Source organism: Leucoraja erinacea, chromosome 7, assembly GCF_028641065.1.
Source record: "Leucoraja erinacea ecotype New England chromosome 7, Leri_hhj_1, whole genome shotgun sequence".
Taxonomy (NCBI): domain Eukaryota; kingdom Metazoa; phylum Chordata; class Chondrichthyes; order Rajiformes; family Rajidae; genus Leucoraja; species Leucoraja erinaceus.
In genome coordinates this window covers 1,076,413-1,100,673 of record NC_073383.1, presented here as the reverse complement: position 1 = coordinate 1,100,673, position 24,261 = coordinate 1,076,413, and the positions used below count along the sequence as shown (strand labels likewise).

Sequence of the window (24,261 nt, the reverse complement as noted above, 5' to 3'; positions counted from 1 at the left end):
TATATGTCTGCCCACCACCGTAATTGTGATATAGCTTCAGTGGGTACATTCATGATTTGATTATAGTGACCCAAGTACCTTGGCAAAGTAACAGTCATATGGATGGAATTGTTATTGAAGCCCAGATAATCCATGGTAGTTAACGGCTTCAATTCTGGTTTATCTGGGCGTGGGATGAACCTCAGAGCTTTAGGGAGCTGTTTCGTAGCTAGAACTGCTGCCACAGCTAATTCCTTTGTTTCCCCTAATATGAGGATATCATCCAATATATGCCATGATTATGCTTGTTTTCTTAATATTTTCATGGCCATTTTTAATATTTATAATAGTTTAGGGCTGAGGTTAGACCATTGGGAATGCTCTATGCTCCCATAGTTGCCCTAACCGGGATATCCATTATCCAGGTAAAAATTTTTAGGTATCTATAATGATCCTAGTGTATGGGTATAAGATAGTTAGCATCTTCCATATCAATGCTCCCCATAGGTATCCTTTGGAGATCAGATGTCTGGCAGTGACAAAAACCCGTCTCCATCTTAAAGTGTATATACTCAACAGATTTATTTAGTGATATTAGATCAATGATGATGCTACATTCACCATCTTTTGTAGTTTTGGTGAATATATTCGATACAAATTCCAATGGTTCATGTTTACTCCCATGATCCGTTTAGTAATGAGCCTTTCTAGTTCAGCTTGACCTTCTCACTTCTCTTTCTTAGAGGGAGAAAATGCCCTTTGGGCGCATTGCTGAACTGGCGGTAATATGCCCAATTTGAATTCGTTTTTATCCACTAATACTGTTGAGTATATTTTAGTTATTTGTGACAGCATCCCATGCTTTATCAACAAGTGTAAATGCCCCCCCCGCAGTTAGTAGAACACCCTTATTTAGTGTAAACTGGGAGGAACCAGACTACCTACCTCCATGTTTATTGGGTTTTTTTTTCATGACGGCCTAGTTTGCTGGTATGCTGGTGCTGTCGGTGGGGCGGCGCATTTTCCCACGCCTCCGCTCTGGGCCCCTGTCTAAAAAGAACTTTGGGGGTAATGTGAAGCGGTCGCCAGGCTTTCACCAGTCCTTGTTCGATATTGCTGGTGGATGCCGAGGGGTGCTGCCAGCTGGGTGTTGGATGCGATGTCCTGCTCGTTCCATGGCCTGCCCTCATGAGGCGCACAGGTTTAGCTGCCTCTCTTCCCGCAGCAGCGGTTTGCATTGCCCCGTATATTTGGGGTTGCGGGCAGGTCTTATATGCACAAATGTCAGTCGAGTATCCCAAATTTGGGAACATCTTAGGCGTCAGCACACTCGTAGTGCAACGGGATAGTCTCATCCTGGGAGAACCACCTTGGTGATCATGGCGTCTCGCCTGCCAGGTGAGTATGATCTGTGGAAAACGAGCAAAGGCGGTGACATCTTGACCCTTCTGTTAGGAGCTTCAGAATTCGCTGCTTTTAGCTCTTGTCTGCGAGTCTGCTGACCCAGCTGCCTGCGGATTTGCCTCTGGAAAGGCCTGCTCCTGCAGGGCTTTGTTTGGGAAGATGGTCGCGTGGAGGAGCCATGTAGTGGCCCACGACACCCAGTAGCTCTTCCTGATCCTGCTCCCCTGGCATACTGCTGTTCTCGTCCGCCTGCCCTGCGTTTAAGCCAGCCCAGCCCTGGCCTCCTTAGCTAGCCTCAAAAGAGGGAGCAAAAGGGTGTGCTATAAATTGGAGGAGGCATAGCTCAAACTCCGCTGTTGCATCAATCCCTCGACAAGGGAGATGGCTAGTGCAATAGCACTGGGGTAGGAGTGTCAGCTCCCTTGGCATTCAGCTAGTGCCCCTTTTTTCCTGGAGGTTTTGAACTCCATGACCTCCTCTGGCTTGGGGAGACAGACATACTTATTTTTGCTGTCTCCACCTGTTCCAGTGTTGGAGGAAGCTGATTCCTGTAGAACCTGTAATTTTGGTAAGATTTTTGTCTTACCTGTATTTAGAGGCTGCCTGCCGTTTTTCAGGCGGCATTGTAGCGGTTCCCGGGCGGCGATTCTCCTTGTCAGGAGTCTGCAGGGTTGCCGGTCGGGTTTTTAAATTTCCTGCCGGTCCGCTGCTGTTAACCAAACAGCTGTTCAGCGGACCGGCATCAGCGCAGCTCCCTGCAGCGGTCCGCAGCGTGTGCGGTCCCGTTAGCGCCTTTCCCCCTCCACTGTCGGCTCCTTCGCTGGAGTCGAACGGGGGCCGCTTCCTCTGCTGCTTTGCTCCCCCTGGAGCAAAAACCACAAGGCCCGATTAAGGTAAGTACTTACCTCACGTTCCTTGGTTGCGGGAGCGCCCGACTCCCGCTGGTCGCAGTTTGCACAGCTGTGCGATAATGCCGCACCTGCGCACTGGGCTGGGATCTTCACGGAATCACTCACGTGACTCCGAAGTAAAATTCCACAGATTCACCATCTTCTATGAGAAATTCCTATGCAACTCAATTTTAAACGACTTTCCCCTCATTTTGCAGGACAACTGTCCCTCCTGCAACAGACCAATGGAAGTTGATGAGGTCTTACAATAAAACTTTCTGATAGGACTGAAAGTAATCAGGTAATTTGTTGAATTTTAGTTTGTTTAAAACATTATTTGGGCAATCAGCATTTTAATTATTGAAAAAAGTTGTTAATGTGTTTTTCGTTAAGCAATTTGAGCGTTTCATTGTTCCAGTAGCAAAGCGAGAGGAAAATATTCTTAACTGATACAGCAGTCAGATTTTGTCCATTTTTTGCAATGTTTTCATCAGTCAAGAATTTAAATAAACTAATAATGTGATAGTGTTTGTAAAGTATAAACCAAAATACAAGTTATACATTTTTTGCAATCTGAGATAAATACCATTTCTGCAAAAATGCATCCGATGCTCCAAACATCCACCGCCGTTGAGTAAAATTTGCATCCCATTAAAATTTCGGGTGCTCTATACCACAAAGTTACAACCTAAAAACAAAATATAAAGGAAACATTTTAGTAGTAATTATTTGAATCCAAATCCCCCAAACAATCGCAGAATAAAACATTTTTGGTGCACATGACTGATCAGAGTATAATATGAGCAACAAGCATCAATGGATTTTAGTGATAAGTTACAGGTGTCATTATTAAGTCAATAGAGATCTACATGTATCCCAATATTAATTTATATAAATATAATTATGCCGTCTACGTTTTTACTACCTTACAGTCTTTTCTAGTGCAGATAGTCAAGTTAATGTTCAAACTGACATCTATCTCCTTTTGGACTGGCGTTGATTAAACTGGTAATTGAAGGCACAAATTGCTGGAGTAACTCAGTGGGTTAGCTGGCATCTCTGGAGAACATAATTAGGTGATGTTTCTAGCCGGGATCCTTTTTCAGTTTCTACATTAAACTGGTAATTGTTTGGTTCATAAATTTCAATAACTAAGAGATAAATAAATTATGAAGCTTTGTTTCAGTTTGCTATGATAAAATAAAGCGGCATTCCATTCTACTGAACAAACTGTTTAAATTTAGGTTTATTATTGTCACGTCTATCGTGAAAAGTTTTGTTTTGCATGCTAGCCAATCAGATCAAATAATACTATACAAAAATATAATCAAGTAGAACTCCAGTATAAAGGAGAAGGTATAGATTGCAGAATATAGTTCTCAACAAAGTAGCACTTCAGTTCTAAAGACAAAGTCAAATGTCCACAATGGGGTAGAGGTGAATTGGACAGTACACTAGCTTACGAAAGCACTGTCCAAAGCCTGATAACAGATGGGATAAAGCTGTTCCTGAGTCTAGTGTTGTGTGCTTTCAAGCTACCATACCTTCTGCCAGTCGGCAGCAGAGAGAAGGAATGACAGGGGTAGGACACGACTGATTATGTTGGCTGCTTTGCCGAGGCGGTGTGAAATGTAGATGGAGTCAATGATGGGGAATCTGGTCTGTGTGATAGATTGGGCTACGTCTACAACTCTGCCATTACTTGCTGTTTTGGGCAACGCTGTTCCCAAACCAAGCTGTGATGAAACCCAACAGTATGCTTTCTATGGTGTATCTGTAGCAGTTTGTAAGAATCATGCTGAATTTTCTTAGTCTTCTAAGGAAGTAGAGGAGCTGGTATGTCTTCTTGGCAGTTGCTTCAATGTGGTTGGCCCATGATAGATTGTTGGTAATATTAACACCACGGAACTTAAAGCTCTCATCCCTTTGCACTTCAGCACCATTCTTGCTGATTGGGGCATGTTCTCCACCATGCTTCCTGAAGTCAACAAGATCCTTCGTCTTGCTGACAATGAGAGAGAGGTTGTTGTCCTGACACTGCGTTGCTAATTTCTCTATCCCCAAGCTGTACTCCTTCTCATCATTGTTCATGATCCGGCCCACCGCAGTGATGTAATCTGCTGCTCAGTTCTGATTGTATAGGGAGTATAGTAGGGGTCTGAGAATGTATCCTTACAGGGCATCAGCTTTGAGAATTATTGTAACGCACTAGAGTTTCCCAACCCCTGCAGAGTAGTTATTAAGATGGCTGATCTGTGTGTGGTTGCTCCTGGGACGCAAGTCGGGCTCTGATCAGCCCTGATCAACCCCGGCTGGGTCGCCTGGGCGAGGGTGTCTGTTGTTGTAAGACTCGAAACACATGATGACCCCAGGTCACATCACTGAGGATGTGTCCCAGCGCATCTCGAAGATGTATATTTTTCATACTGAAGTCTGGCTCAGTCAGTGGCACCTCGGAATAGACTTGGAGACAACCAAGAATAGTTTGGTGACTACTGGAAAGACAGTTGGCGGCACGGAAAGACGGCACCCGGGACAGGCTGGGTTAGCACCCCAGTCTGTGTTGTTCGTGAGAAAGACACCCAATAAAGCTACGGAAAGACCTAATGAACCGCTGTGGCCTAAAAATCCATCAGGTGAGAATGAAATGCTCGGAGAAGGAGAAAGAGGTGCAGCGCACAGGCCTTGAACCTGGTGAGACGCAGGAGGAGCCCGGCCAGGACTCACCCCACAGAGCCCAGTCCCTCCACGCATTAGAGTCGCCCAACCCCTGCAGAGTAGTTATTAAGATGGCTGATCCGTGGACGGTTGCTGCTGGGACGCAAGTCGGGACCTGATCAATCCTGGCTGGGTTGCCTGGGCGAGGGTGTTGTCGATTTGTGGCCCTTATAATAACTGTGGCCTCACACCGTGTCAGGTTATATAGAGTTTATTAGGAACCAGCAATACAACTTCTCACTTGAGAATTCACTTTAAGACTAACGGAATGCAGCAGACAAGCTAGTGGGTGTAACTACAAATGCATAACTCATAGCATGAGCCACTAATCGACATCCCCCCTCTGAAAGAATCAATAACGATGTATACCCATAACTAAGCAAAGCAAATATCACAACCAATGACAGACTGGTGGAAAGTCATAGTCCGGATACTTCACGACCGGCCTGCAAACACGAACGGCACGTGTACGATAGAGGCCATCTCCATTCTTTTTCTCCGGGAAAAGAGCAGGCGATTTCACCACCGTGGGGGAGTGGACCAACGCCTCTGGAGTCGAAGCAGGAGACTGTGGCGCAGGCAAAGATGGAACAGACAGAGGAACTGTCGCAGGCATGGATTGTTGTGCTGGCAAGAGCATGCGAGGGTCACTAGATGCAGATTGAAATGAACTTGTACGATCCGGATAATAAGGAGGAGGGACAGGCAGAAGATGTTGTCTGTTGCGTCGGTAGGCACCGACATTGGCTCTAACAATGTAAGAGTGTGGCTCCGAGGCGGGACCTGAAACCACCCCAATACGGTCATGGCCTTTGTCAGTCTGTAATGAACCACCTGTCCTTTGGTCATTGGCGGCAGAAGCTTCTGGTGCAACCTGGATTGAACCTCGTCAGGTGGAAAGACATGTGGGATTAATGTTTGCTCTGCTACGGGCAGCGGGGTACAGGTCTGCCTTGACAATAATCGTTGAGCAGGTGAACCCAAGGCAGGGTCACGGGAAATGTTGCGTAAATTGAGCAAATCCAGGAATGCGTCAGATTTAGCCCTGTGAGAACGCTCCATGAGTTGTTTTGCACTTCTGACAGCCCGTTCAGCCAGCCCGTTAGACTGTGGATATTCATGGCTGCTGGTGATGTGGTGAAAATTCCAGCGTCTGGCAAACTCTCTGAATTGTTGGCTGGTGAACTGACTGCCATTGTCATTCAACAGCTTGCCTGGAGATCCGTGGACGGAAAAATGACGAGATAATTTCGAAATCACACTGCTGGAAGTGGGGCTGCTGAGAAAATCAATGTCGAACCATCCTGAATTTGAATCCACGAACACCAGGTGCTGCTTGCCGTGTCATTCAAATAAATCAGCTGCCACTGTAGACCATGGGAGCACAGGTACTGGATGTGGCAGAAGTGGTTGCTTTCGTTGATGAGGTGCCAGGCTATTGCACACCGCACAAGCTGCCACATTTTCGTTGATGAGTTCGGCCATACCAGGCCAATAAAACATACTTTTCGCCCGTGAAACAGTGGCTTCAGCACCTGGGTGACCTGCATGGACAGCGTCAAAATACCGGTGCTGCAGCGAAACAGGAACCACGGCCTTGTGTCCTTTTAAAACAATGCCGTCTTGTAGCACCAGTTCGTCTCGAACAGGGAAGAAAGGTCGGACTGGCAACGGAACGTTGTCGTGCTTGTCTGGCCAGCCGCGCTTAATGACAGAAGTTAGCAATCGTAGGGTCTTGTCAGTGACTGTGTGGGCAACCAGGTCCTCCATCCAAGATGAAGGGATGAAGGATACAGTCATCACAATAAAGTCATCATCCTGCAAGGGCAGATCCTTGCAGGTCTTACGAGGTGCAAGTGAAAGAGTGTCAGCCAGGTGCATATCCTTACCGCGTTTGTAGGTCAGGACGATGTCATATTTTTGAAGTTGTAGTAACATCCGTTGAAGGCGCGCAGGAGAGTTATGAGTAGTATTATTGAAAATGCTGATAAGAGGTTGGTGGTCAGTTTCAAATGTAATAGTGCAACCAAAGATGAAACCGTTGAACTTTTTGCAGGCGAATACAACCGCTAACAGCTCTTTTTCGATTTGAGCGTATCGTTGTTCTGTGTCAGACATGGTGCGCGAGGCATGGACGACAGGCTTATTGCCATGGCCATCATTCTGAAGGCATGCAGTGCCCAGGCCATGTTGTGACGCGTCGCATGTAAGTGTAACAGGCAGTCTGGGATCAAAGTACGCTAGAGTAGAGGTGGCCGACATCTGCCATTTAAGAGTGTCAAATGCTGTCTGTTGTTGCTCATGCCAGGTCCAAGCGTCTTTGTGTGTGAGACGGCGCAATGGGGCTGATATTTTGCTGAAATCTGGAATGAATTTGCTCAAATAGTTCGCCATGCCAAGGAACCTCTGCAAGCTTGGCACATCGTGGGTGCTGGAAGCTCATTAATAGCTCTGGTTTTCGCTGGATCAGTTTTCAGGCCGTCCTTCGTAAATATATGGCCTAGGTATTTTACGTCATTCACTCTGAATCTGCATTTTTTTGGATTGAGTTTGAGGTGGATGGCATTGGCACGCTTCATTACTTTTGTTAGATTGACATCGTGTTCCTCGATCGTTTTTCCAGCAATAAGGATATCGTCCATTACGATGGAGCATGGGTATCCGGCAAACAATTGCTCCATGGATTGTTGAAATACTTCACTGGCAGATCTTATAATAATAATAATAATAATCTTATTTATATAGCACATTTTTAGTCAACTTGCATTGACCCCAAAGTGCTTCACATAATTACATTACATTTTACACACAGGCAAAGGTGGGTGAAGTGTCTTGCCCCAAGGACACAACGACAGTATGCACTCCAGGCGGGATTCGAACCGGCTACCTTCCAGTCGCCAGCCGAACACTTAGCCCATTGCGCCATGTCGTCCCTTATATCAAAGGGCATCCTCAAAAATTTATAAAGTCCGAACGGAGTACTGAAAGTTGTCAGCTTGGAGGATTTATGTTCCAGTGGAATCTTCCAGAATGAATTCTTGGCACCTAGCACTGTGAATACAGTTGCTTCGGCCATCTGCGCCGCAATCTCCTGCTTCGATCCAGAGATGTTGGTCCACTCCCCCACGGCGGTGAAATCGCCTGCTCTTTCCCCAGAGAAAATGAATGGAGATGGCCTCTATCGTACATGTTCTGGTCTCCGATTGGAGGCGTGGGTTTGAATCCCACTTCTGACACCATGTCGATTTGTGGCCCTTATAATAACAGTGGCCTCACACCATGTCAGGTTATATCGAGTTTATTTGGAACCAGCAATACAACTTCTCACTTGAGATTTCACTTTAAGACGAATAGAATGCAGCAGACCACGACGCTAACAAGCTAGTGGGCGTAACTATACATGCATGACTCATAGCATGAGCAACTAATCTACAGGTGTCTGATGTTGTGAGACCCGAAACACCCGATGACCCCAGGTCACATCACTGAGGATGCGTCCCAAGTGCATCTTGAAGATGTATATTTTCCACACTGGCAGATAGGCTGGCACCTAACCTCACTGATTGTGGTCTGTGGGTCAGAAAATCAAGGAAACAGTAGCAGAGGGGGTGCTGATTTCATAGTTCCAGTAGTTTACAGATGTTATGGTGTTGAAGGCAGAGCTATAGTTATCCAGGTTTTGTGAATTTCTTCTGATGGCAGATAACATAATGCTTTCTCAGCCTCCTAGTGATTATGGTCTCTGAGTTTGTTTCAGGAAGCTTTACAGATGAATCTGCGTCAATGTCCATACAGATGAAATATCTGAAGAGCAACACTAACGACAGATCAGGAATAGAAGGTGTGGCCATTTTTTATTTTCCTAGATCAGTGATGCTAAAAACAATTATAAAAGCAGCAAGATGACATTTCTAGTTGGGATCACACCAGCAAAATCTGGCCCATTATTCTTTTCTGAACTTTAAATTTTCAATTAGGTTTTTTTTAAATCTTGAATCTTCTCATCTTAGAATAAATATTTCTAAAAATGGGACAATCTTATTGGCCTTAACGTCATTCCTCAAATGCTTCCATCGGCTTCTGTAGGTGTACATCATTACTGTTAGAATTGCATGCAGTTTGCTTACTGCAAACTAGGACAGGAATTGACTCAAAATTAAAAATAGTGTCATTAAAGCCAACTTTTTCTTAAGGCCTCCTATAATCTTTTCTTATAAAGTCATGCTTTCTGTTTTTAGAATCTTCATATTTACTGAATAAGCAACCATTTCAAAACTGGTCACTTGTAAGCAGGGGCTAAATTATTTAAAAAGGGAGAATCTAAATATACATTTTACGAACCATTACATAAATCTTTGCTACCTCGTGAGTATATGTGCGCACAGGAACTCCGAAAGCCCTTGCCAATCCAAAATCTGCCAACTTGATTGCACCACCATCATTAATGAGCAAGTTTTGTGGTTTCAGATCTCGATGAAGGACTCTGTGAGAGTGACAGAATGCGACACCTTGAAGCAGCTGGAATAGATAACTCTGCCAAAAGAGGGGTTTCATTATTTGAACATTTTGCATCCAGAAATAAACAATTCAGTTATCTACTGCAGGCAAATTTCTATATTTCTATCAAACAATCCCTATTATTGCACATAAAAATCTGCTCAATCATTCTTGTTATACAAAATGAGAGTAACATGTGTACACCAATGATTCAGGAGTAAACAAACATGCAGACAGCTGATAAATGAGACATGAGTGTCTTATTTATCAGCTGGTTCTCATACTGAGACAAGTTATAGAGCTCTCTCATCCAGAATCAAAAAGTAATTTCAAGGTGCTCCTATTCCATGGCCCTAATGTTACAGGTAATTTTAGCCCAATTTGGATTTAACAGGGTACAAGGAAGTAAACTGTTTAACAAAAATATTTTAACAATGCTGTGTCTCAGATTTTATCTATTTTTCTGGCTTAATATTTGCTGGCCAGGTCACCCAGGATATGGGGAAAACAGCAATTAAATATATAAGTGGACTGTTACATGGATAATGTGCTTTTCTGTAATGCTGTGAGCTAGGAAAATGGTGATATTCCAACCTCATCCCCAAATAAATCCACTTCCACTCCATATAAATCAAACCACTCATTCTCCACCATCTCCCCACAACAGTTCCCTCCACACCACCCACCCTCCCGACCCCCTCTCTGCTAACCATTCAAACTATTTTGTATATTATTCAGAGATATCTTGTTGAGTAGCAGAAAGCCTAGAAGATCCAGTGTTTAAGCCTCCCCTGGAGTATTCCCTAATGGAACCCATCAATTTGGCTAGTTTCTAGATGTATATCTGCTACAATAATGTATGCATGTTGTGGACTTAAATCTCCAGATCTACACCCCTCCATGTCTTCCTCCCGCAATCTGTAAAGGAATCCTCTTTCATGGCTCTCCTATAAATGATGTTTAGGGAAAAGATGCTTTCAAGAACAATTCACCAAAAAGATCCAAGGTATAAAGTTGATAAGAGATGAAAAAAACAGACCAAAAAGATCTTCAATTACAAAGTTGTCAGCATTATAAAGCCAAATAGACAAATGTACATTAATGTTCATATGCTTAGTCCAGTTTGAACAAGATTTCACCCTGCATCCAGAGTTCTATTTGAGTTAAACTGAAAATCAAAGTCAGTTCTTTTCTTTTAAAGGCTTTAACATTTACACATAATGATGCTGCAATGTAATTTTGGTAAACATTATTATTTAAGTCTATTTCCATTAATTGCAACATGTCACGTTCCAAATTATGTCTCCCAGTAGATCCAAAAAACAACAAGGTTGACTGGTTATCAAGCCTGACAAAAGAGGCATGTGTGTGTGTGTGTGACAGTATTTTATAGAAGAGACAATTGAAAAACAACTAGGTAAACACAAAATGCTGGAGTAACTCAGCGGGACAAGCAGCATCTCTGGAGAGAAGGAATGGGTGACGTTTCGAATCAACACCCTTCTTTAGACTAATTACATACTGAAAAACAACTAACTTTTAATTACCTTAACTAATTGCAAAGGGAGTCCAGTAGGTGGAGCAGAGTCCATATACTTCTTCAGATCTTGATTGAGAAATTCAAACACCAAGTACAATTTCTTTTCACTGTGGATAACATCTAGCAGTCTAGAGTAAATGTACACAAATTATTCTTATTACTTTGATGGGTTCATCACAATATCATAATTTAATGGAAATAAAATGCACAAAGTCTTCACATCTTTAGCCTCAAAAATGAGGGTCTGGATTATAGTTTTTGTTGGCAAAATAAGAGACCTTAGAAACACAGAAAATAGGTGCAGGAGTAGGCCATTCGGCCCTTCAAACCTGCACCGCCATTCAATATGATCATGGCTGATCATCCAACTCAGTATCCTGTACCCGCCTTCTCTCCATACCCCCTGATCCCTTTAGCCACAAGGGCCACATCTAACTCCCTCTTAAAAATATAGCCAATGAACTGGTCTCAACTACCTTCTGTGGCAGAGTTCCAGAGAGTTCACCACTCTCTGTGTGAAAAATATTTTTCTCATCTCGGTCCTAAAGGATTTCCCCTTTATCCTTAAACTGTGACCCCTTGTCCTGGACTTCCCCAACATCGGGAACAATCTTCCTGCATCTAACCCCTTAAGAATTTTGTAAGTTTCTATAAGGTCCCCCCTCAATCTTCTAAATTCTAGCGAGTACAAGCCAAGTCTATCCAGTCTTTCTTCATATGAAAGTTCTGACATCCCAGGAATCAGTCTGGTGAACCTTCTCTGTACTCCCTCTACGGCAAGAATGTCTTTCCTCAGATTTGGAAACCAAAACTGTACGCAGTACTCCAGGTGTGATCTCACGTAGACCCTGTACAACTGCAGTAGATCCTCTCTGCTGCTATACTCAAATCCTTTTGCTATGAATGCTAACATACCATTCGCTGGTGTACCATGCCACCCAGGTCTAATTGGCCACTATTTAGATAATAGTCTACTTTCCTGTTTTTGCCACCAAAGTGGATAACCTCACATGTATCCACATTATACTGCATCTGCCATGCATTTGACCACTCACCCAGCCTATCCAAGTCACCTTGCAGCCTCCTAGCATCCTCCTCACAGCTAACACTGCCCCCCAACTTCGTGTCATCCGCAAACTTGGAGATGTTGCATTCAATTCCCTCATCCAAATCATTAATATATATTGTAAATAGCTGGGGTCCCAGCACTGAGCCTTGCGGTACCCCACTAGTCACTGCCTGCCATTCTGAAAATGACCCGTTTACTCCTACTCTTTGCTTCCTGTTTGCCAGCCAGTTCTCTATCCACATCAATACTGAACCCCCAATACCTTGTGCTTTAAGTTTGTATACTAATCTCTTATGTGGGACCTTGTCGAAAGCCTTCTGAAAGTCCAGATGTAACACATCCACTGGTTCTCCCTTATCCACTCGACTAGTTACATCCTCGAAAAATTCTATAAGATTCGTCAGACATGATTTACTTTTCGTAAATCCATGCTGACTTTGTCCAATGATTTCACCACTTTCCAAATGTGCTGCTATCCCATCTTTAATAACTGACTCTAGCAGTTTCCCCACAACCGATGTTAGACTAACTGGTCTGTAATTCCCCGTTTTCTCTCTCCCTCCCTTTTTAAAAAGTGGGGTTAGATTAGCTACCCTCCAATCCTCAGGAACTACTCCAGAATCTAAGGAGTTTTGAAAAATTATCACTAATGCATCCACTATATCTGGGGCTACTTCCTTAAGTACTCTGGGATGCAGCCTATCTGGCCCTGGGGATTTATCAGCTTTTAATCCATTCAATTTACCTAACACCATTTCCCGGCTAACCTGGATTTCACTCAGTTCCTCCATCTCATTTGACCCGCGGTCCCCTGCTATTTCCGGCAGATTATTTGTATCTTCCTTAGTGAAGACAGAACCAAAGTAGTTATTCAATTGGTCTGCCATGTCCTTGTTCCCCATGATCAATTCACCTGTTTCTGACTGCAAAGGACCTACATTTGTTTTAACTAATCTCTTTCTCTTCACATATCTATAAAAACTTTTGCAGTCAGTTTTTATGTTCCCTGCCAGTTTTCTTTCATAATCTATTTTCCCTTTCTTAATTATGTCCTTCTCTGCTGGACTCTCTGCTGAATTATGTCCTCCTCTGCTGAATTTCTCCCAGTCCTCTGGTAGGCTGCTTTTTCTGGCTAATTTGTACGCTTCATCTTTTGTTTTGATACTATCCCTGATTTCCCTTGTTATCCACGGATGCACTACCTTCCCTGGTTTATTGAGTGAATCCTTGAGTGAAAGGTCAATCTATATATCCCTGACAATCAGGTATAAAGATTAAAGTTCCAGTTCTTGAACACATTTTTAATAAAACTAAGGGCGCAGCAGTAGAGTTGCTGCCTTGCAGTGCTTAGAGTGCTGGAGAACAGGGTTCGATCCTAACTACAGGTGCTGCCTGTACGAAGTTTGTACGTTCTCCCCGTGACCGCATGAGTTTTCTCCGAGATTTTCGGTTTCCTCCAAAACTCCAAAGACGTACAGGTATGTAGGTTAATTGGCTTGGTGCATGTGTAAAATTTTCGCTAGTGTGTGTAGGGTAGTGTGAGTGTGCGGGGATCACTGGTCGGTGTGGACTCAGTGGGCTGAAGGGCCTGTTTCCGCACTGTATCTCTAAACTAAACTAAACTAAAATGTTTAAGAAGGAACTGCAGATGCTGGAAAATCGAAGGTACACAAAAATGCTGGAGAAAATCAGCGGGTGCAGCAGCATCTCTGGAGCGAAGGAAATAGGCAACGTTTCGGGCCGAAACCCTTCTTCAGACTAAAATGTTTGTTAATATAATAAGAGAAGGCTTCAGAATTCACCAGTTAAGTTGCTAAGTGGCTAATATCTCTGATTTATGATCTACAAATAGGTTCAGGCTTGCATTTGTACACATCTCAAAGGTGTGCAGGTCAGTAGGATAATTGGCCCCTATAAATTGCCCCGAGTGTGTAGGTTAGTAATAGAATCTGGCAATAGAATGTGCAGAGAATGGAATTGATTGGATTATTGTTGGAGTTGGTGGCCTAACAGGCCTGTTTCTATGCTGTATTTCTCTATGACTCTAATGTAAAGGGTGTGACAAAATAGAATTAGTCTTAATTAGTTAAGATTCTAATAAAATGAAAACGTGGCCGGTAACATGCATGAGCTGTTAAAGAACAGAGGCAGCAAGTACACATAAGTATTGATCTTAGTCAAAGCCAAGAAATAAAAAGAGCCAAGAAGAGCTGAAAGAAAGTTTAAATATATTAGAAGAACTATGTAGGGCACAAGCCTTTGTTCTTCCATTGTGTTTGGTGTCTTTCAGTAAGTAGCCAAATGGTTTTGATATCTTCCATAATAAGAGAAACTTAAAACCACTTCAAGGAAAAACACTGTTTGGCGGAAATGTTGCCTCAGATTACCACATGTATAAAATAGTGCATTCCTACTTTATGCTTACCATAACTATAGATCATTTTGAATGCCTATTATTCATGAGTACTGCTTTCAAACCCAACTAACAATACTTGTCTGTTCCCGAACCGTGGATATGGTAAATATCTATTACATTCTTATGTTTGAACAGCAGCAATAAAGGGTGCTGCAATACTAATAAACTCTATGAAGGAAACAACATCATTTACTTAAGATGGAGAATAATTAAAAATCATAATAAGTTAATCATTTTCTCACCCAATCAAAAATATTTTTCTTACCTCACAATATTTCGATGATTTAATTCTTTTAACAATGATATTTCTCGAATAGCAGTACTGGGCACTCCTTCCATTTCTCTATATTTAAGAATAATGAACATTTATATATATTTTACATTTACTTTCACACCTTGGTCTTATGCAATAACCTTTCTTTCTTTTTCAATTCTATCTTCAGGATTTTCCCATTGAATTCTCCCAACTATCAAACAAGCTAATTATCCTGATTCCTAAAATAATTAATCATTGCAAAAATTATTCTTAACAGGAGCTCTCCAAATATAGCGAGGAAAACCGATTCTCATCCACATAGAGTAATACAACAAGGAAACAGGTCCTTCAGCCCATCTTGACTATCTAATGCCTCATCTAAACTAATTCCATTTGTTCGTCCATATCCCTCTAAACCCTTCCCATTGTATGGTATTGTATTGAATTCAAATTTATTGTCATTGTCTCAATTAGAGACAACGAAATGAATTTCCCTTTACAGTCAGTATCATAAAAATAAATAAATAATAAATATTAAAACATATTAAAAAAATAAAATAGAAAAAAAAAAAAAAGCACAAACACAGAAAGTCCACGACGCAACATAACACAGTGGCACCAAGGTGAGGAAGGCACCATTGTCCAGCCAGCCTCCCCTCCGATCTTCCCAGATGTTCATCCGTGGTCGGGGCCTTCCGAGCACCCGCAGTCGCCGCCCCGGGTGGCCCGATGTTCAGGCCCTCACGCCGGGCTAGTGGAACGCCAACGCCGATCCCCGACAGTGAAAATCCTCCTCCTCAGCGGCCCGGACCTCCTGATCAGACGTCTCCCACAGCCGTCTTCCCCCATCCATGTACCTGTCTAAGTGTCTTTTAAATGCTGTTATAGTATCGAGTGAAAAGGTAGCCCCTTAAATTCCTAGTAAAGCTTTCTTCTCCTGCAGTAAACCTAAATCCTCTAATTCTTGATGCTACTTGATTCTTCTCTTGGTTTTGTAACTCCATAAGATCACCGTCAGCCTCCTAAGCTCTAAGGAATAAAGTTCTAGCCTGCCCAACTTCTTCTTATGGCTCAGTCCTGGCAACATCCTCATAAATCTTCTCTGCATTCTTTCCAGCCGAATGGCATCTTTTCTCTAGCAGTGTGACCAAAACTTCAAATGCAGCCTCACAAATATCTTGTACAACTGTAACATAATGTCCCAACATTCATATTCAATGATGAAGGCCAATGTACCAAAAACATTCTTTACCATCCTATCTACCTGTGACACCGCATTATCAGAATAAAATAATTTAATTTAACTGAAAGGTTATTACATTTTTGTTCAGAACAAACAATTCACAAAAAATTTGGTTTATATTTCACCACTCTGCTCTGCCTTCAATTGATTTAGATCATCAGTCCATGGCCTTCTGAAGTAGGCTACAATTATTAGATTTGTGTTATTAACAAGCAAATGCCTGCCACTAATCTGAAAAACATCCATTTAATAATAATAATAATACATTTTATTTATGGGCGCCTTTCAAGAGTCTCAAGGACACCTATTTACCATATACTGCTTTCTGTTCTGCAGCAAAGTGTATCAATGCTGCCATGGCTAATGCTTGTTGCATTCCTTGGGCTCAGTTCTACCATTGCCAACATTATAGGGTACGCTTTGAATTATTTGGGAATGTGTTTATACAAGGTATCAATTATACTACTTTAATACCCTTGATTATTTCACCGGAGAATTGAATCAAGCATGTCATACAATATTAGCCTCAATAAAAATCTGTAAGTTGTAATTAACTAATCCATGTTTTATTTTGAATGAAAAGTAGTTGTAGTCTCCAGAAATGTTCCCAAAACATCAGGTTTACACCTCTATAATTACTGGGTTTATTTCTCTGTCTTTTTAAAAACAGAATAACATTTTCAATCCTCCAGTCTTTTAGCAGTATCCGCATTATCAACAGATTGAAAGACTGCACCCAAGAACCTCTTTTAATTCTACCATTGTTTTTATTTCATGCAGTGCTACCCTTTTAAGTAGTTCCTCTTTATTTATATCCTCTAAAGTTATTTGCCTGTTCTTTCCTTACTCTGACATTGATTTTATTTTCCTTTGTGAAGATTGATACAAAATAGTCATTCTTATTGGAGTTATCCGTAAGATTTCTCTTTTTCCTTCTAATCATCCCCATATCCTTGCTACATTTGAAAAAAGATTTTCTTGCTACTTCTGCATGCCTGAAATAATGGCATTGTCTGAATAAAAATCAAGTGCAAATACATACACTCTTTAGCTGAAGTAGAATTAGGCTGTGGGAATAAATGACATTTATTTTTTATTTTAAAGTTCATATAATAGGTTATTATTTTTACTTTGCATTTTTATTATACGGTCCAATAGCAATACTTGTAGCTGTTTGTAAAATAAGGTGACGCAGCTATTTCGCACACAAAGGCTCCCGTGCAGTGCAGGCCAAACACCCAGGAATTCCAAAACTGATGTTATGCAATACCCCAGTGCATGACAGTTTAATTACATCTCGATAATGCTAAAGAGATCATGGGTAAGAATTTATAAAAGTTCATGTAAATAATACTGAAAGTTCTCAAATTTTTTAATGTTTTAAAAAATTGTATTTACCAGGAAAAACCTCAAATATATTAAAAAAGGATTATTTTAGCGTCTGAGAACACATAAATCTATAGACTAAATATGTAGATTCACATATCCAAATTATTTAAAAAGAGCATTTTAAATGCCAATATTTAAAAGGTAGAAAATATATCATATCAAAGTTACTCATTGATATTTATTTTTCTAAGATAGACACAACATGCTGGAGTAATTCAGCGGGTCAGGCAGCATCTCTGGAGAGAAGGAATGGGTGACGTTTCGGGTCGAGACCTTTCTTCAGACTGTTGGGACAAAGATAGAATGAAGTCGGGTGGGACAAAGATAGAATGTAGTCGGAGATAGAAAGACTAGTGGGAGAACTGTGAAGGGGGAGGGGATAGAGAGTGAAAGCAAGGGCTATCTGAAGTTAGAGGTCAATGTTCATTCCGCTGGAGTTTAAGCTACCCAAGCAAAATATGAGGTGATGTACCTCCAATTTGCACTGGGCCTCACTATGACAATGGGGGAGGCCCAGGACAGAAAGGTCAGATTGGAAATGGGAGGGGGAGTTGAAGTGCTGAGTCACCGGGAGTTCAGGTAAGTTAAGACGGACTGAGCAGAGGTGTTCAGCGAAACGATCGCCGAGCCTGTGCTTGGTCTCGCCGATGGAGAGAAGTTGACAACTGGAACAGCGGATGCAGTAGATGAGGTTGGAGGACAATAGACAATAGACAATAGGTGCAGGAGTAGGCCATTCGGTCCTTCGAGCCAGCACCGCCATTCAACATGATCATGGCTGATCATCCCAAATCCGTACCCTGTTCCTGCCTTCTCCCCATATCCTCTGACTCCCTATCTAGCTCTCTCTTGAAAGTATCCAGGCCTTCACCGTGTTCTGAGGCAGAGAATTCCACAGACTCACAACTCCCTGTGAAGAAGTGTTTCCTCGTCTCCGTTTTAAATGGCTTACTCCTTATTCTTAAACTGTGGCCCCTGGTTCTGGACTTCCCCAACATCGGGAACATGTTTCCTGCCTCTAGCGTGTCCAAACCCTTGATAATCTTATATGTTTCAATAAGATCCCCTCTCATCCTTCTAAACTCAAGAGTATACAACTCCAGCGCTCCATTCTTTCAGCATATGACAGTCCCGCCCTCCCGGAAATTAACCTTGTAAACCTATGCTGCACTCCCTCAATAGCTAGAATGTCCTTCCTCAAATTAGGGGACCAAAACTGCACACAATACTCAAGGTGTGGTCTCACTAGGGCCCTATACAACTGCAGAAGAACCTCTTTGCTCCTATACTCTACTCCTCTTGTTATGAAGGCCAACATGCCATTCGCTTTCTTCACTGCCTGCTGTACCTGCATGCTTACTTTCAAGTGAACCTCTGCCTCACCTGGAAAGACTGTTTGGATCCTTGAATGGGATCAAGGGGGGAGGTAAAGGGATAGGTGTTGCACCCTCTGCGGTTGCAGGGGAAAGTACCTGGGAAGGAGGTGGTTTGGGTGGGAATGAACGAGTTGACCAGGGAGTTTCGGATAGAACGGTCTCTGCGGAGAGCAGAAAGGGGTGTAGATGGGAAGATGTGGCCAGTAGTGGGATCCCCTTGGAGGTGGTGAAAGTGTTCGATTATATGCTGTATGCGACGGCTGATGGGGTGGAAGGAGAGGACAAGGGGGACTCTGTCCTTGTTGCGAATGGGGGGTGGAAAAGCAAGAGCAAAGCTGCGTGATATAGAGTGAGAGCTTCATCTATAATGGAAGAGGGGAACCCCTATTTCCTAAAGAATGAGGACATGGCATAGAACACCTCATCCTGCGCACAGATGCGGCATAGACGGAGGAACTGGGAGTAGGGGATAGAGACTTTACAGGAAGCAGGGTGGGAAGAAGTGTAGTCAAGACAGCAATGGGAGTCAGTAGATTTGTAGAGGATGTCGGTCAATAGTCTGTTTCCTGTGATGGAAACAATGAGATCTATTTATTTTTTCTGTCTGCTGATTATAGCAAACAGGGAATACTTAGATTCAGATTCAGATTCAGATTCAATTTTAATTGTCATTGTCAGTGTACAGTACAGAGACAACAAAATGCATTTAGCATCTCCCTTGAAGAGCGACATAGCAAACGATTTGAATAAAAAATAAATAATAAGTGTCCGGGGGGGGGGGGGGGTAATTGGCAGTCACCGAGGTACGTTGTTTAGTAGAGTGACAGCCGCCGGAAAGAAGCTGTTCCTCGACCTGCTGGTTCGACAACGGAGAGACCTGTAGCGCCTCCCGGATGGTAGGAGGGTAAACAGTCCATGGTTGGGGTGAGAGCAGTCCTTGGCGATGCTGAGCGCCCTCCGCAGACAGCGCTTGCTTTGGACAGACTCAATGGAGGGGAGCGTGGAACCGGTGATGCGTTGGGCAATTTTCACCACCCTCTGCAGTGCCTTCCGGTCGGAGACAGAGCAGTTGCCATACCATACTGTGATGCAGTTGGTAAGGATGCTCTCGATGGTGCAGCGGTAGAAGTTCACCAGGATCTGAGGAGACAGATGGACCTTCTTCAGTCTCCTCAGGAAGAAGAGACGCTGATGAGCCTTCTTGATCAGAGTAGAGGTATTGTGGGTCCAAGAGAGGTCATCGGAGACGTTGACTCCCAGGAACCTGAAGCTAGAGACACGTTCCACCTCCGTCCCGTTAATGTGGATGGGGGTGTGCGTGCCACCTCTGGACTTCCTGAAGTCTACAATGAGCTCCTTGGTCTTCTTGGAGTTAAGGGCCAGGTTGTTGTCAGCGCACCATGCTGCTAAGTGCTGGACCTCCTCCCTGTAGGCCAGCTCATCGTTGTTGCTGATGAGGCCAATCACCGTTGTATCATCTGCATACTTGATGATGGTGTTAGTACCATGTACAGGTGTGCAGTCATAGGTGAAGAGGGAGTAGAGGAGGGGGCTCAGCACACAGCCCTGAGGAACGCCGGTGTTCAGGGTGAGGGTTGAAGAGGTGTGCTTGTCTAACCTCACAGACTGGGGTCTGTTGGTTAGAAAGTCCAGTATCCAGTTGCAGAGGGAGGGGTCGATGCCCAGGTTACCGAGTTTGGTGATCAGCTTTGATGGAATAATGGTGTTGAATGCTGAGCTGTAATCGATGAACAGCATTCTTACATAAGTGTCTCTGTTGTCAAGGTGGGAGAGGGCGGAGTGAAGTGCCGTTGAGATGGCATCCTCCGTACTCCTGTTCTTGCAGTAGGCAAACTGATAGGGATCCAGTGTGGGGGGTAGGCAGCTTTTGAGGTGTGCCAGGACCAGCCTCTCGAAGCACTTGGTGATGATGGGGGTAAGTGCAACTGGGCGGAAGTCGTTGAGGCTTGCCGCAGTGGAGTGTTTTGGCACTGGCACGATGGAGGTGGCTTTAAGGCAAGTGGGGACAACTGCTTGGGCAAGTGACAGGTTGAAGATGTCAGTCCAGACGTCTGTCAGCTGCGCAGCACAGGCACTGAGCACGCGCCCGGGGATGCCTCCTCTATCCCCTTTTCTCTCCCCTGCACTTGGTAGAGGTGAACCACCAGATGGCAAAGGACCATAAACAGTTTTTTTAAAGCAGCATAAAATCATTTAGTCTTTCAAATTTGCACACCTATGTATTTCATCTGCCTTATTACTGAACCAAAATCATAATTCATAACTATAGGAACACAAGGATCAAAAGAAGGAATGAAACAAGCAAGGCTAACGATTTAGGAATCAAATCAATTATCATAAAGGGCAATAAAGAGGAAAAGTAAGATTGTGTCAAGAGAAAAATAAATACAATAAACCATCGTTATAACGGACCAAAGGGGAGAAGAAGGTGTCCGTTTTTGACAATTGTCCGTATAACCGAGTAATTGTGTAACTAGCAGAAACAAACAACTACAGTATGTAGGAAAGAACTGCAGATGCTGGTTTAAATCGAAGATATAGACATAAAATGCTGGAGTAACTCAGCGGGGCAGGTAGCATCTCTGGAGAGAAGGAATCGGGTCAAGACCCTTCTTCAGACCGATCAAACAACTACAGTTCCTGGTTAATACAAAAAAGGGCATAAAGTGCTGGAGTATATCAGCGAGTCAGGCAGTATCTCTGGAGAACAAGGCGTCTCCCGTCTTGGTTCCAGACACTTCTTCAGACTCTTGGTCTGGAACTGGACCTGGAATTCAGGTGAGTTGATGGCCGGGAGAGAGGCAAGGATCCACGCAGTCATTGGTGGCGGCCGGAATGCAGCTAAGGGGCAGCAGTGGCAGTGATGGTGGTAATGCTGGTGGCGGCGGTGGTGGAGGTAGTGGTGATGGGTGTGGCGACTGCAGCAGTGATGGTAGTGGCGTAGGTGATGGTGCTAGCGCAGAGGTAGTGGTGGAAACTGCAGTGGTAGCCATAGCGGCTATGGTGGCAGGATTGGCTGGAGTAGTGGCAAAGGTCGGAAGCTCTGCCTGGCAGTGAACGTCGGAAGGTCAGTCCGCTATGACCGAAATCCGTTAAAAAGAGGTCCTTAAAAATTAGGATTTACTGTGGTTTAAATACCATTTTCACTAAATTGGCCTATAAAATGACGGTATAGCAAGAAATAATATTTGTTTACAACAGGATGCATGAATGACTGAAGGTGAAGATTCAGGTGGACGATTTGGTGAAGTAGGCATTTGCCATACTTGCCTTCATTGAGAAGGGTATTATGTACAAAAGTTGAAACATCATGATGCAGCTGTACAAGCTGTTGGTGAGAATATTGTGTTCTGATCGCTCAGCATAGAAAGGATGTCATTAATTTGGAAACGGTGCAGGAGAAATTCACCAGGATGTTACCTGTACTTAAGTTATAGTGAGAGGTGGATAGGCCATGGCTTTTTTTCTTTTGGAGCATAGGAGGCTGAGAGATGACTTTATTGAGGTGTATAAGATCACGAAGTGCACCAATAAAGTGAATGCTTACACTCTTTCCCAGTAGAGGATTCTAAAATTCATGTGTATACACTTAAGCTGAGAAGACGGCGATTTAAGAGGGGACCCGGGGACACCTTTTGCACTCAGAGGGTCGTCCTTATCTGGAATGAACTGCCAGGGGAAGCTATAGATGCAGATACAATTACAACTTTCAAAAAAAAATTAGAACAGATACATGGATAGGAAGGATTTCGATGTTGATGGATCAAGTGTAGGCAAATGGGACTAGCCAAGTTGGCTGGCATGTACAAGGTGAGCAAAAAGGCATGTTTATGTCCCGTATAGCTGAGTGACTCTTCCTTTAGCTGGGTGACCGGAACTACACACAGTACTCCTCACGAGCTCTCACCAATGTGTTTTACAGCTGTATAATAATTTCCCAACTTTTGTACTCAATACCATTCCCAATAATGGCATACATGGCAAATGCTTTCTTCACTATGTCCATTAGACCTTATCACTTTCAGGGAACCTAAAGGAGTTGTAAAGGCTATCAAACTTTACAACTCCTTCCCCTTCTATCGGGGAGGGGGTGGGGGGTAGACTAAGGCCTACTCTCCTCCCCCCCCCCCCCCCCCCTCCCCAATCTTTGCACATCCCCCAAGCCTTTCCACTCGTCACTTTAATTTCATGTTTCATGTATTTTGTGTATTTATGACTGTTGGCAGATCGGTTCTCCTCCTGCGATAAATAAAGTTCTATTGTATCGAACCATGTACCGAAAGGACGATAGACTCATTGATCTATACAGAATGGAATTATCCCCTTCGGCGCATCTTGTCCATGCCGACCAAGTTGACATACTGGGCTTGTCCCATTTGCCTGCTCCCAGCTCCAATCTACTATACTTTCCAGGGCTCTACCATTTAACTGTGCAACTCCTGATCTGGTTTGACATATCAAAGTGTAATATCTCTCACTTCTCAGTGTTAAATTCAACGTGCCATTCCTTGGCACAACCTTCCCAACTGATCCAGATCATGTTGCAGAGGAAAATGTCTGTACGATTTTCATAGTCAAGCAACTGGCGTTTGATACTTGTCAAAAGTTACGTTGTTTATGTTCTTTTTTTTAATGCAAGCGTCGGGATGGAGACATTGGATTTTTTTTTAATGATCAATTTCCGTGAATGTCACGTTGATACCATTCTGGGAGAATGAGTGCAGGCATAAAATGAGAATGTCCTGCTTATAGGCGACTTCAGGGAGAATATGTACTTGCTCCTTATTGTTTCCAAATGCAGAGTTTCAGAGGATTAGCACGAAACTCTTAAGCCACCAGGGAACCATCAGTGACACAAAGTGCTGGAGTAACTCTGGCGCTTTGTGTCGTCCCTTGAAAGGCCAGTAAACCTTGCGGGCCCTGGCATTGACTTACGCGTCCAGTCTTATCTTTTTCAGAGCCACCATCTCTCCCGTCACTTTATTCATAGCCTTGTAGACCACACCGTAGGTGCCCTCTCCGATCTTCTCCACCTTCTGGAAGTTGTCCATGGCGTCCTCCCGCCCCTGTTGACAGCCGCGCCGCGCGCCCCGCCCCGCCCCCCCCCCCCGCGTCCCCTCAATTCCCCCGCGCGCCTCCCCGCCCCACCCCACCCCCCCTCCCTCCCTCCCGCGCACGCATCCAACCGTCCCTCTCCCCCCAGCGCGCGCCTAACTCTCCTCCGCGCGTCCCCGCTCAACCTCCCGCGCGCCCAACCGTCGTCTCACCGCGCGCCCACCCCCACCCCCTCGCGTTCCCTCAACCCCCCGCGCGCCTTCACCCCCCCCCCCCCCCCTCACGTCCCCAACCCCCTCCCCGCGCACGCGTCCAACCATCCTCCTCCCCCGCGCGCCCACCTGTCCCCCTCCCTCCCTCCCCAACACCTGTGCTTCCACCCCCCCCCCCCCTTCCATCAATCTGTCT

General features: G+C 43.9%; 1 protein-coding gene across 2 annotated transcripts in view; it reads right to left on the bottom strand.

Annotated features, from left to right (window-relative positions):
• Window positions 1–23,888, bottom strand: part of LOC129698561 (cyclin-dependent kinase 2-like) — a 42,681-nt gene extending 18,793 nt beyond the window's left edge. The window contains exons 1-5 of one of the 2 annotated variants that reach the window (XM_055637640.1): window positions 23,734–23,888; window positions 14,779–14,856; window positions 11,036–11,156; window positions 9,354–9,524; window positions 2,860–2,961 (exon numbers count right to left, since the gene is read on the bottom strand). In XM_055637640.1, the coding sequence (XP_055493615.1) occupies window positions 2,860–2,961; window positions 9,354–9,524; window positions 11,036–11,156; window positions 14,779–14,856; window positions 23,734–23,849 (588 nt within the window). In that variant the 5' untranslated portion in view covers window positions 23,850–23,888. Of the gene's footprint in view, window positions 1–2,859; window positions 2,962–7,561; window positions 7,701–9,353; window positions 9,525–11,035; window positions 11,157–14,778; window positions 14,857–23,733 lie in introns of those variants that run through there. The other variant, XM_055637641.1, reaches the window with a different exon arrangement.
• Between the last annotated feature and the right edge of the window lie 373 nt (window positions 23,889–24,261).